The sequence below is a fragment of the Sinocyclocheilus anshuiensis genome, unplaced genomic scaffold, assembly GCF_001515605.1.
Source record: "Sinocyclocheilus anshuiensis isolate Anshui unplaced genomic scaffold, SAMN03320099.WGS_v1.1 scaffold2700, whole genome shotgun sequence".
Lineage (NCBI taxonomy): Eukaryota > Metazoa > Chordata > Actinopteri > Cypriniformes > Cyprinidae > Sinocyclocheilus > Sinocyclocheilus anshuiensis.
The window spans coordinates 253490-266637 of NW_015548196.1; the positions used below are offsets into that span (position 1 = coordinate 253490).

Sequence of the window (13148 nt, forward strand, 5' to 3'; positions counted from 1 at the left end):
TTAAAATGCGTTACTTTACTAGTTACTTGAAAAAGTAATCTGATTACATAACTCGCGTTACTTGTAATGCGTTACCAACAACACTGACTATAAGGCATGACGATATTAAGATGCTTGCAGAGCAAACGCGTTAGACAACAGTCTGACATCATGATGGTGAGTTTGCACAGACTTCTGCATCTTCATTATCTAGACACTTTGACTTATTCATCATGTTCATCTTCTACTCGCCGAGTCTTACAGTGACGTCTACTGTTCAGACTCATGACCCTAAAAACCTCAGAAGAGGCCAGAGATATTCTTCATGCTGCACACTATCTGTCAGATGTCTGGAATAATTCAGATTTGCTAATGGTTTTGAAAGAAGTATCTTCTGCATTTATTAGATCAAAAATACAGTAAAAATTTTGAAATATTGTTACAATGTAAAACAGCTGTTTTCTATGTGAATATCTGTTAAACTGTAATGTATTTCTGTGATGCGCAGCTGTATTTTCAGCATCATTACTCCAGTCTTCAGTGTCACATGATCTTCAGAAATCATTCTAATATGCTGATTTGCTGCTCGAGAAACACTTCTGATTATTATCAATGTTGAAAACAGTCGTGCTGCACAATATTTTTGTGGAAACCGTGATACATTTTATTTTTCAGGATTCACAGATGAACAGAAAGTTCAGAAGAACAGCATTTATTTGAAATAGAAATCTTTTGTAACATTATAAATGTCTGTCACTTTTGATCAATTTAATGCGTCCTTGATGAATAAAAGTATTAATTTCTTTAAAAAAAAATACTGACTCCAAACATTTGATAGATTTGGTAGTGCATCACAGCTTCCACAAAAATATTGTGCAGCACGACTGTTTTCAACATTGATAATAATCAGAAGTGTTTCTCGAGCAGCAAATCAGCATATTAGAATGATTTCTGAAGATCATGTGACACTGAAGACTGGAGTTATGATGCTGAAAATACAGCTGCGCATCACAGAAATACATTACAGTTTAACAGATATTCACACAGAAAACAGCTGTTTTAAATCACAATAATATTTAAAAATGTTTACTGTATTTTTGATCAAATAAATGCAGAAGAGACTCTTTCAAAACCATTTAAAAATCTTAACTATTCCAAAATTTAAGTAAGTGTGAGTACAAGAAAAGATGGGTTGGTTTGTCTGTGCATCAGTAAAAGTGAGTGAAATTACACGAGCAGCCAAAAGTTGGAATCTATACAAAGAATAAGCTCAAATATATTGAGTTTTCATCCGTGTAACGCGTTTTGCAAGAAGTTTCCAAGTTATTCTAACTGATAATACATAGTCAGAATGAATAGATGTGTCCAAACCCGTGACTGGATCCATCTCTCACGCATCCGCAGGGACGACAGTGCCGTGTATCTGGCAGGTCTGGGAACAGTGGGTCTGGAGATCTACGAGCAGGTGCCCAAGCTGGACGCGGTCATCGTGCCTGCGGGTGGACACTGTGGGCTCCTGGCGGGAACCGCAGCTGCCATCAAACACCTGAACCCTCGCATCTCTGTCATAGTGAGTGCGGTCTGACACAAACGGCTCCGGCTTCATGCTCCACTTGGCTAAAGCTGAGTGAACTCATGCATATGCGTGAAGAGCATCAGATCAGTGAAGGCGTCGTATGAGCAGTGAATATACTGCTAGATCACGGGCCGTGTTTAATGCATGCCGTGTCTCTAACAGGGTGTTGAACCGGAGGAGTTTCCTCTTCTACTGCAGTCGCTCAAAACAGACTCTCCCATTAAAGACCTCTACTGCAACCCCAACAAGAAACTCTACAGAGGTAACAACTCTCAAACTAACCCGCTGTCTCCTGTGAGCCGCTCTGATGGCTCTGTGCTGTGTTCGCTCACACAGATCTGGTGGATCACTCTCTGGGAACACACTGCTTCCAGCTGGCCAAGAAAACGGTGGACAAAGTCATCTCTGTCAGGTATCTTGAAGACCACTGGCTCCATTCTGGTGTTGATCCGGGTGTCCAGTATTTGCAGAAAAATTGTTTAATTGTTATAAGAGGTTTCCTATCAAATTTGACATTCATGCATTTTGGCAGACAGGTTTATCCAAAACAACTTGCATTGCATTCAAGGTTCATTCTTTATCAGTTCATGCATCAAACCCAAGAGCTTGACCTTGCCAAAGCCATACTCCTACTGTTTGAGTCACAGGAATGGTAAATCTAAATGCTAAATATTCTCTTAGAAATCAACTGAACATGTTCTATTCTGCCCTGAGTAACTAAAACTGCTGGAACAGTTCAACCATATCACACATGCTCCAAAACCTAATTTTTATTATTAGAGCGCTGCAGGATTCAACTGTAAAACACTTGTGTGACTTAATGTATTGGAGATATTGGAGGGCCAAATTCAGTGTATAGCATAATGATAATGCATACTATATACAGGCAAACAGATGAATACAAAATATGAACGCAACATGCTTAATTACATCTCAAGCGTTTTCTTAATAATGGGTTTCTATGGAAGGAAAAAATGCTTATATTTTTTTCTGGATCAATTTGACCTGCAGCACATTTTGTAGTTGTCCAAGGATGTTTTTCTTGAAATTATGACTATTTTCTACAGGCATGAGCATGCCTGCAAAGTTTCGACACTCTGAGGTGTTGTGAAATGCGTGTATGAAATTTCTATAGACACTGTTATGTTGGCGGGTCAGTTTGATCCACTAATTTCATGGTTAAAGGCAGGTGCACAGACAATTTAAGCATTTGGCAGTCGCTTTTATTCAAAGAAATGTACGCTGAAATGAAAGTGTTAATTTTCTAGTTCATGCATGTGAATTTTACTGGGAATCGAACCCATGATCGTGGCGTTGCGAGCGCCATGTTCTACTGTTTGAGCTTCAGGAACGCTCAAAAAAAAAAAACATTTAAAATACTTAAATATTTTAAAATATTTCAAATACTGTTTACAATAATATAATTTTGTGATAAACAAATGTTTAAAAAATGTTTACCTTTTTTGTAATGTGTGAGAAGTATCAATGTTAAAAGTTTTCAAAATGTTTTTACCTGATTTTGTAGTGTCGTTTTTGGCGAATCCCGGAAAATCAATCATATCCAGAATTATAAAGCGGAGAGTTCCGGTGCTTGATTCTGATTGGCTGAGCCGCGTTCGAAGCTGTTGTAAATGACTCTACAAAGTAACATACACCTTTGTTTACGTTTGTCTGTTGCTCGGCAACCACTTTGTAGCAACCACAACTGTTTCTGAGGAGCTACATTGTTTGGTGGAAGAATACTGTTTTTATTAATATCATTACACTTTATTTGCTCCGTTTTATTTTGTGAAACCTAACTACGTATATGGAATAACCGTTTTATAAAAGCAATAAGCCCCGTGAAGCCATGGTTTACAGTGAATTTATAACAGCTAAGGCTCCGCTTCACATCGTGCCTAACAACGCCCCTTAGCTGTTAAAAATTCACTGTAAACCCCGGCTTCTTGGAGCTTATTGCTTTATTTTACCATAATAAAAAGAAATAATTGCATTGATATTCTGGGCTCACCTGCTCGCCTATATATAGTAAGCATCATCAATAAGCGTTTTATAAGTCTCTCTGTGCGTGTCATGTGGAGTGTGTTCTGCGGTTAGATATGTGTTCACTTGTCTGTTTCATATCAATGCACACCATCTCTGATGTCTTCTCTCTCTGAAGAGAGGCGGATGCTCTGGTGGCCATGCTGCGCTTTCAGGAGTACGAGCGCTCGACCGTGGACACAGAAGGAGCCGTGGGCTTGGCTGCAATCTTAGCTGGTCAACTGCCAGAGCTTAAAGGCAAAAGGTGCTTAAAGCCCCTCACTCGCTTTATTACCATCCTAACCGTGTCAGTGTCCACCTGGACTCTTTCTGATGAGATTTCATCGTGTTCGTGTTGCTAAACAGTTGGCTGAACTCATTTCAGCGATCTATTGAGCCCAATCTCGTTCAGAAAACAAGCTCTGGCTCTGAATGCATGAGCTGAAATGCAGATCAGCACGCACCTGCGACACACGCTATATTAATGCATTCAGTTTCTATGCTGCTTGGCAACTAAACAGTCTATGCATGTGCTAATTAACTATATTACAAGAAAAAAATTTTTATTTGTATTGCTTAAACATTTACATTTACAATAAGGTCTCATTTGTTGACATAATTTAATGCATTAGCTAACTAACAACGAGCAACGTGTTTTTTTACAGCATTTATTAATCTTTAATTGTAAAAATACAATTGTTGTTTGTTCATGTTAGTTCAATATCTAATCTGAACAGATGCAACTTTACAAAAATGATTAGTAAATGTTAAAATTAACATTACATTTATGTAGATGTAATCATTTACATCTATGCATTTGGCTATTTTTTAAAGTTCAGTTCATGCATGTGAATTTTTCTGGGAATAGAACCCATGAACTCAATGCGAGCACCATGCTTTACTGTCTGAACTTCAAGAAAGCATGCAATCAAAATTAAGACATTTTTAAATATTCAAATATTTTAAAATATTTAAATACTGTTTATAATATTACAATTTTGTGAAAAAGAATGATCTCATGTTTACTTTTTTTGTCGTGTGAGAAGTATTAACGTTAAACGTTGACTAATTTCATCAGATTTTTAATTTTTGTTTTTAAGTGTAATTTTTGGTGAATTGTATTGAATCCAATTAGGGTTATTTTGACTCGGAACATAATCTCTCACATTGAAGAGATACTGATAAACATTGAGTTTTCAAAAAATGTAATAAATAAATAATAAAAACAAACAAACTTAAAAGGGAAAAATAGTTCAAACATAACACATTTATATACAGGGAATCTGCAGGATTTTTAAAATCAAATCTAAGACTTTTTAAGACCTTTTTAACACCTGCACAAATAAAATTAATACCATATGAGCGGGGTAGAGCAATGTCTATGGTAACGTACTAAACTGTAAAATGACTGTAAAAATCATGATTTACAGTTCAGATACAAGTTTTCACAAAAACAAAAAGTTTTATAAAATGATAAACTTCACATTTTAGCCATTAAACCATATTTAAGAAAATAGATGAGTCAAAAGTATCAATTATATTAATTACAAAAAAAAAGATTTACTTAGTGTTTTTGTCTTGTTTTCTAGTATAAATCTAAATCTAAACATTCTTGAATCAGGATGCATTTACTTGAGAAGCAAAATGACTTATGATATTAAGTTTTATTTTCTAAAAAGAAAAAGAAAAATCTAATTTTTGTTACTTTTTGCTTAAAACAAGAAAAAGTATCTTCCAACGGGGTAAGAAAAATAATCTTAATTCATAGGCAAAACAAGATTATTTTTCTTGTCCCATTGGCAGATATTTTTCCTCGTTTTAAGCAAAAACTAACAAAATGTTGTTAAAAATTCTAAGTAATAAAAGCATTTTTTGCAGTGTATTTTCAATCAGTTATTATAGTAATTAAACAACATATAAATATATCTTAGTGTATTAATTGTTTAGATTGTTATAATGCATTAGCATGTGTTTGCGGCGTAAAACGGGTTGATTTTCGCACTGGTCTGAACAGAAACAGCAGACAGACTTACTGAAAAATGAAAATTGATTCTCTGCCAGCAGGAGGCGCTTTCGGAACGGCAGAAATAGAACTGTTTCCCCGGTAACAGCAGAACACAAAGCAGCAGCACCAGACTTTGAAACTGCTCATGTTTATTTAATAAAATCATAGCCTTTTGAAGTTTAATCGTCACATTAAGCCATATCGCAATTCTGGTCTTCCCATCCCCAAATTTAAGACCTCCTGAAATCATAATTAAGACTTTCTTGTACAATTTAAGACTTTTTATGGCCTTAAATTTGATACAACTACATTTAAGACGTTTTAAGGACCCGCGGAAACCCTGTATATATAAAAAAAAGAAATGTGAGCCTGCAGCACAAAAGCAGTCTTAAGTCGCTGGGGTATATTTGTAGCAATAGCCAACAATACATTGTATGGGTCAAAATATCAAAATTAAGACATTTTTAAATATTCAAATATTTTAAAATATTTAAATACTGTTTATAATATTACAATTTTGTGAAAAAGAATGATCTCATGTTTACTTTTTTTGTCGTGTGAGAAGTATTAACGTTAAACGTTGACTAATTTCATCAGATTTTTAATTTTTGTTTTTAAGTGTAATTTTTGGTGAATTGTATTGAATCCAATTAGGGTTATTTTGACTCGGAACATAATCTCTCACATTGAAGAGATACTGATAAACATTGAGTTTTCAAAAAATGTAATAAATAAATAATAAAAACAAACAAACTTAAAAGGGAAAAATAGTTCAAACATAACACATTTATATACAGGGAATCTGCAGGATTTTTAAAATCAAATCTAAGACTTTTTAAGACCTTTTTAACACCTGCACAAATAAAATTAATACCATATGAGCGGGGTAGAGCAATGTCTATGGTAACGTACTAAACTGTAAAATGACTGTAAAAATCATGATTTACAGTTCAGATACAAGTTTTCACAAAAACAAAAAGTTTTATAAAATGATAAACTTCACATTTTAGCCATTAAACCATATTTAAGAAAATAGATGAGTCAAAAGTATCAATTATATTAATTACAAAAAAAAAGATTTACTTAGTGTTTTTGTCTTGTTTTCTAGTATAAATCTAAATCTAAACATTCTTGAATCAGGATGCATTTACTTGAGAAGCAAAATGACTTATGATATTAAGTTTTATTTTCTAAAAAGAAAAAGAAAAATCTAATTTTTGTTACTTTTTGCTTAAAACAAGAAAAAGTATCTTCCAACGGGGTAAGAAAAATAATCTTAATTCATAGGCAAAACAAGATTATTTTTCTTGTCCCATTGGCAGATATTTTTCCTCGTTTTAAGCAAAAACTAACAAAATGTTGTTAAAAATTCTAAGTAATAAAAGCATTTTTTGCAGTGTATTTTCAATCAGTTATTATAGTAATTAAACAACATATAAATATATCTTAGTGTATTAATTGTTTAGATTGTTATAATGCATTAGCATGTGTTTGCGGCGTAAAACGGGTTGATTTTCGCACTGGTCTGAACAGAAACAGCAGACTGACTTTTTTGAAAAATGCTAATTCCTTCTCTGCCAGCAGGAGGCGCTTTCGGAACGGCAGAAATACTGTGGTTTCCCCGTAAAAAGTCTTAAATTTAGTTATTTTGACTCATCCCGTTTCTTAAAAAAGCAGAACACAAAGCGCAGTGCTCGTGTTTATTTAATGAAATCATCGCCTTTTGAAGTTTAATCGTCACATTAAGCCATATCGCAATTCTGGTCTTCCCATCCCCAAATTTAAGACCTCCTGAAATCATAATTAAGACTTTCTTGTACAATTTAAGACTTTTTATGGCCTTAAATTTGATACAACTACATTTAAGACGTTTTAAGGACCCGCGGAAACCCTGTATATATAAAAAAAAGAAATGTGAGCCTGCAGCACAAAAGCAGTCTTAAGTCGCTGGGGTATATTTGTAGCAATAGCCAACAATACATTGTATGGGTCAAAATTATACATTTTTCGTTTATGCCAAAAATCATTAGGATATTAAGTAAAGATCATGTTCCATGAAGATATTTTGTAAGTTTCCTACCGTAAATATATCAAAACTTAATTTTTGATTAGTAATATGCATTGCTAAGAACTTCATTTGGACAACTTTAAAGATGATTTTCTCAATATTTAGATTTTTTTGCTCCCTCAGATTCCAGATTTTCAAATAGTTGTATCTCAGCCAAATATTGTCCTATCCTAACAAACCATACATCAATGGAAAGATTATTTATTCAGCCTTCAGATGATGCATAAATCTCAATTTCGAAAAATCGACCCTTATGACTGGTTTTGTGCTCCAGGGTCACATATAAGTGAAAGTAAGTCCTGTGTAAAGGCTGTGTTGTGTGCTGCAGGGTGGCAGTGGTGGTGAGCAGTGCAAACATGGAGCTGGACCTGGTTCTGCAGTGTGTGGAACGAGCTCTGGTTCTGGACGACAGAGTCAGTCGCTTCACGGTGCAGCTGGCCAACTGGCCCGGAGACATGGCCAAACTCCTGGACCTGCTGGCTAGAGAGGACCTCAGGTGAGCGAGGGTGACGTGAGAGAGCTAGTGCTCTGGAGGAACAGATGCACAACGTTAGCTCTGACTCAATGACACAAAGCAAACTAAACCCTTAATTACATTCATGCATCACGCAGATGCTCTTATCCAAAGTGACTTGCTTTGCATTCAAGCTGTTATCAGTGCATGCATTTCCTGGGAATCAAGCTACTGTTTGAGCTACTGTTGAGAATAAATTGATTAAAAATAATGTTTACTTTAAATGCAATGTAGGTCACTTTGGATAAAAGCATCTGCCAAATGCAACAAAGTACTGTTTAAAACACAGCAGCTTTACCAGTGTTTGCCGAGTCAAGCAAGGAAACAGCACTGCCATCCTCTCCAGATCCCTTCACTAACTAACTCAGTCAACTCTCTCTCTCTCTCTCTCTCAGGTTGCTGGATGTTCGTCACAGACGGTAGTGTGATAAAACCGAGCTCTTCAAAGCACAGGTCAGATTTACACACTACACTAACACCTGTACCATGGTATATAACAGCGATTGCCAAATGTTTTTATCAGCTGAAGGCCTTTGAGCTGAGATTTTAAGTTGATATTTCAGTAATTTAACAACATATTCACGTTCACAGTTCTCTAATCTCAGTTAATTCTCACATGATATGCAGCTAGTTAGTAAAATTAGTAAGTGTTTTTTTACTTTTTTATTTTAAATACTATTAATTTTTTTTTATATTTTCATATTTGTATTATATTTATATTAAATTTTAATTATATTTTTAGTAAGTTTTTATTTAAAAAAATATTTTTTATTGTTTTATTTAAATATTTTTTTATATTTGTATTATATTTCATTTTAATTATATTTTTAGTAAGTGTTTTATTCATTTTATTTACATTTCTTTTTATTTTAATTGTACATTTTTATTACTTAATTTCTTTTCATCATCTCACGATCTCCAGTTTGGGAAAGTATATATTGAAGTAGCACTGTATTATCATCTGATGAAGAGTTACTCGTCTCGATAAAGACACGCAGGGTTTGCAGTTTATCTGTGGAAACAGAATCAGACAGACTCACACACACACACAAAATGACTTAAGATATAAAGTCTTTCTTTCTGAAAACTTATCAAAATTAAGTGATTTCATGCAAACAAAAAATATCTGTGTCAGAACAATAAACTTTTTTTCCTTTTGAATTGAGTTTATTTTTCATTCCACATTGGCAGATTTTTTCCCCCTCGAGTTACGTATAAACTCACTTAATTTTGATCATTTTTTTGATAACGTTGTTTGAATAAACACACAGATAGAGCGTTTAGAAGAAAATACAGTCAGTGATGCCACATGTAACAGACTGCACAGATCACTAAAGATCTAAACATGTGGACCGTAACTAAAATCAAATGTTTTGAGCCACCACATTAAATGTCACTCCAGATATAATTGATTAATTATTATTGGTTGATCAAGAATGTCTTTATGGGAGGAGGGCTGTGCTGTATATAACTTTATTTATTGAACTGTGTGATTGAATCTAGCTGTATTGACGTCTGTTGTATTTGGCTTATGAATATAAAGGCTCATCCTGTATATAATCACACTCTGACTGCTGTATTTTGTGGAGATCATAAGGTTAGATATTATGTGTGCCTGTATGAATCTGCACATCATTACAACCCAGAATCTTCAACACTGACACTACAGACGTGAGATGAGCTAAATAAGAGTTCAGAGTTACGACAACACGTCTGCATTCAGACTAGAGCTGTCCATTTAACATGTTCATTTCGTGTGATTAAAAATAATGCATTAAAATGATTAAGGCATCTTACATTGATGCAGCTGCTGATGAACATGACGCAGGACGACTGACTGTGTGATGCAGTGATATGAGCCTAAAGTTCAACATTTGAAGGCAAAAAAAATCACTCTCTTATATTGATTTCATATGATATAGTTTAGCAATATCACACAAGGGCGTAGAATTTAGTAGGGACGCTAGGAACATGTCCCTACCAATATCCAGCAACTAAACTAGCAATAATTTTATAGTTTTTGCATGATGATGCATTTAAAAATTAATGGCCAAACAGATGTTTATAAAAGTTCACATTGTTGTTGCAGATGAATTATGACACAGATAACATTAAATAAATATTTTTTTATCAGGCTAAATGTTGATTTACTCTACTTAACTGTCAGTCGCGCATATCCGCCATGCTTGTGGTTTTTTAACACTTTTTAATCATATTTGTAGTTCTGAACCGAATGTAGGTAATATTAGCCATTAGAGTGTGCACGGATCCACACTTCATAAATCTACCTGAAATAGTAGACCATTTGGGGACTTCTGGCACACTCTTTTCAGCATACTATGCTTTGGGACACACTTATTCTAATCTCACATACGATTTAGGATGGATCGTGTGAACACTGGGACTTGCTTCATTTCTGAATGAATCTGTTGAATGAATGAATCATTGACTCATTCATTCAGGCAGTGACTCGCTGCCACCTACTGGCGCTTTTAGTTTCATATTCAGAGTATCAATTCATTTTTATTTTTTAAATCATTTCATATTTTAATATATTAAATAAAAAAAACATTAATACCCATTTATTATAATTATTTATGCAATGTTGAATCAAAACATTTCTTACTAAAGCCTCTTTTTTGTACTATCTATTCAATGCTATTCTCATTTTAGCACAAAAATTATCTTTTGTGGGCAATTTCTCCAAAACTGAATCGACACATCATGTAATAATTAGATTCATATTATAAAACGGCGAGTTCCGGTGCTTGATTCTGATTGGCTGAGCCGCGTTCGAAGCTGTTGTAAATTACTCTACAAAGTAACATACACCTTTGTTTACGTTTGTGTGTTGCTCGGCAACCACTTTGTAGCAACCACAACTGTTTCTGAGGAACTACATTGTTTGGTGGAAGAATACTGTTTTTATTAATATCATTACACTTTATTTGCTCTGTTTTATTTTGTGAAACCTTACTACGTATATGGAATAACCGTTTTTCGCGTCATGCCTAACAACGCCCCTTAGCGGTTATAAATTCACAGTAAACCACGGCTTCTTGGGGCTTATTGCTTTATTAATCACTTGGCAGCCTTTATTCAAACGCATCCTGTAAAAACAGATTCTGATGTGACTCACGTGAACGATTGCAGATGGATGGTGTGTAAACTCTCTCTCTGTCGTATGTGTTTGAATCCAGTTTGAGGGCGAATCAGATTCATTCATCCACAGCTTCACCAATGTTGAGTTCCTGTCACAGCCTGGACTGCAAATGAAGCTTCATATCTGTATTTCAGTATTTAATGACTGTACATTGAACAACAGATGACAAAAAACAAAAATGTCAAATCAGTGCGTTTATTTACATTTCTTTAAAATAACCATCATTCATAAACACCGCGTCCTCTTGATCTGTAAATCATAATCATACAGTGAAACCGACTGGAGTCGTAATGCTGGACACACTGCAGTTCTTCTAACAATCTACTGTGCCAAACATTAGCAGCTACACTTACAGCAGTGTTTGTAAACCTGCAGCGGCAGAGAAACGCTGTTAGAGGAATGTTGTGTGTTCAGCTCTAGCAGCAGTGTTTGAGGTACAGCATAGAACATCACCTGACTCGCATTTCCAGCAGCAGCAGTGAAAACAATCAAACAGAGATGCGACGCGTGCTTTCGTTCGAGCTCTTTATAATGCATGTGAGCTGTAAAGTGTCTAAATCTGTGCTGGTTCTCAACCAGGAGCTCAGCATGAATATTATTGAATGAATATTAAAAATTAATATTATTGAAGCACTTGTTATAAAACCACACGGTAACACTTTACTTAAAGCCTTTTATATAATGCATTGTAAAAGTATTATTTATGCCTTGCAATGCACCTTATAATGCATTGTATAATCATATGAATAACTGTAACCAGAGTTATAATACATTATAATACTCATTGTTACACCTTTAGAAATTATAATGCATTCAAACATGACAAACCACCAATTTTAGATGCAAAACGGAATATGCAAATATTATAATGCATTTTAATTTTGGTTACAATTATTTATTCAAAAGATACGATGCATTACATTATGCATTGTGAATATCTTTGTAATGCATTATGAATGAAGGCTTCAAGTGTTGCAGAAAATAATTTCAGTTTTTCCTACTTCAAAATTTCATGTTTAATTCAGTGTGTTTCTTTGTAAATATTTCAATCAGCAATTTCTGAGTGAAAATTGTTTAAAAGCAAATCCTACACCATTTTTTCCCCAGTGTGCAGGAATAATTATTATAGCTTATATGGAGGGCTCTCTGAATCTTAATAACAGTGTGTAATTTGATGTCTATTGCTCTTGTTTTGCACTGTACCTGCACTGAGGAGCGAGCTGAAGTGATTTTCTGTGCTGACAGACATTATGTGACTAATGCTGCTGATAGAGCTTCAGTACTGAACCAGTATCATGTAAACAAGGCCTCGGAGGTGACACTTAGCGTTTAGCGAAAGGCTGCTCCAGAATCAGTGAGGTGGATGTGACTGTTCAGATATAACCTGCTGGTTGATAAATCCTCTGGAATATAAAGAAGTGTGCTGCTGGGAAATGAGCTCTGGTTTCTGTCACTGGCGTTTGGGTCGGCCGTCGGGCTTGTATTTGATCAGAAGACCCAGAGACGTGAGACCAAACAGGAACGTCTGAGCGAACCACAGCAAGCGTGTGGACGTGCTGTCGATGCCTTTATCACTGCAGACACAAACACACTGATCAGCACAGTCCTGCATCTGATTAGATGAAAACATCTGGGGGAAACTTGTGAAAATGTGAATGTGAAATGAAAATGTGCTGAAAATGTGCTCATCTGAGATCAGGATGAGTTTGTTTCTTCATCAGGTTTGTAGAAATGCAGCATTGCATCAGTGTCTCAACAATGGATGCTCTGCAGTGAATGGGTGCCGTCAGAATGAGAGTCTAAACAGCTGATAAAAACATC

At 35.0% G+C, this 13148-nt stretch overlaps 2 protein-coding genes across 2 annotated transcripts in view; one reads left to right on the top strand and one right to left on the bottom strand.

The window, feature by feature from the left end:
* The window catches only part of LOC107653187 (L-threonine ammonia-lyase), a 19463-nt gene extending 10861 nt beyond the window's left edge, over positions 1 to 8602 (top strand). Inside the window, exons 7-12 of the mRNA XM_016439852.1 lie at positions 1384 to 1549; positions 1718 to 1817; positions 1892 to 1967; positions 3717 to 3842; positions 7979 to 8146; positions 8560 to 8602. Of these exons, the coding sequence (XP_016295338.1) occupies positions 1384 to 1549; positions 1718 to 1817; positions 1892 to 1967; positions 3717 to 3842; positions 7979 to 8146; positions 8560 to 8587 (664 nt within the window). The 3' untranslated portion in view covers positions 8588 to 8602. The remainder of the gene's footprint in view (positions 1 to 1383; positions 1550 to 1717; positions 1818 to 1891; positions 1968 to 3716; positions 3843 to 7978; positions 8147 to 8559) is intronic.
* Positions 8603 to 12377: 3775 nt separating this feature from the next.
* Positions 12378 to 13148, bottom strand: part of tmem254 (transmembrane protein 254) — a 6369-nt gene continuing 5598 nt past the window's right edge. Inside the window, exon 4 of the mRNA XM_016439854.1 lies at positions 12378 to 12901. Coding sequence (XP_016295340.1) covers positions 12778 to 12901 — 124 coding nt within the window. The 3' untranslated portion in view covers positions 12378 to 12777. The remainder of the gene's footprint in view (positions 12902 to 13148) is intronic.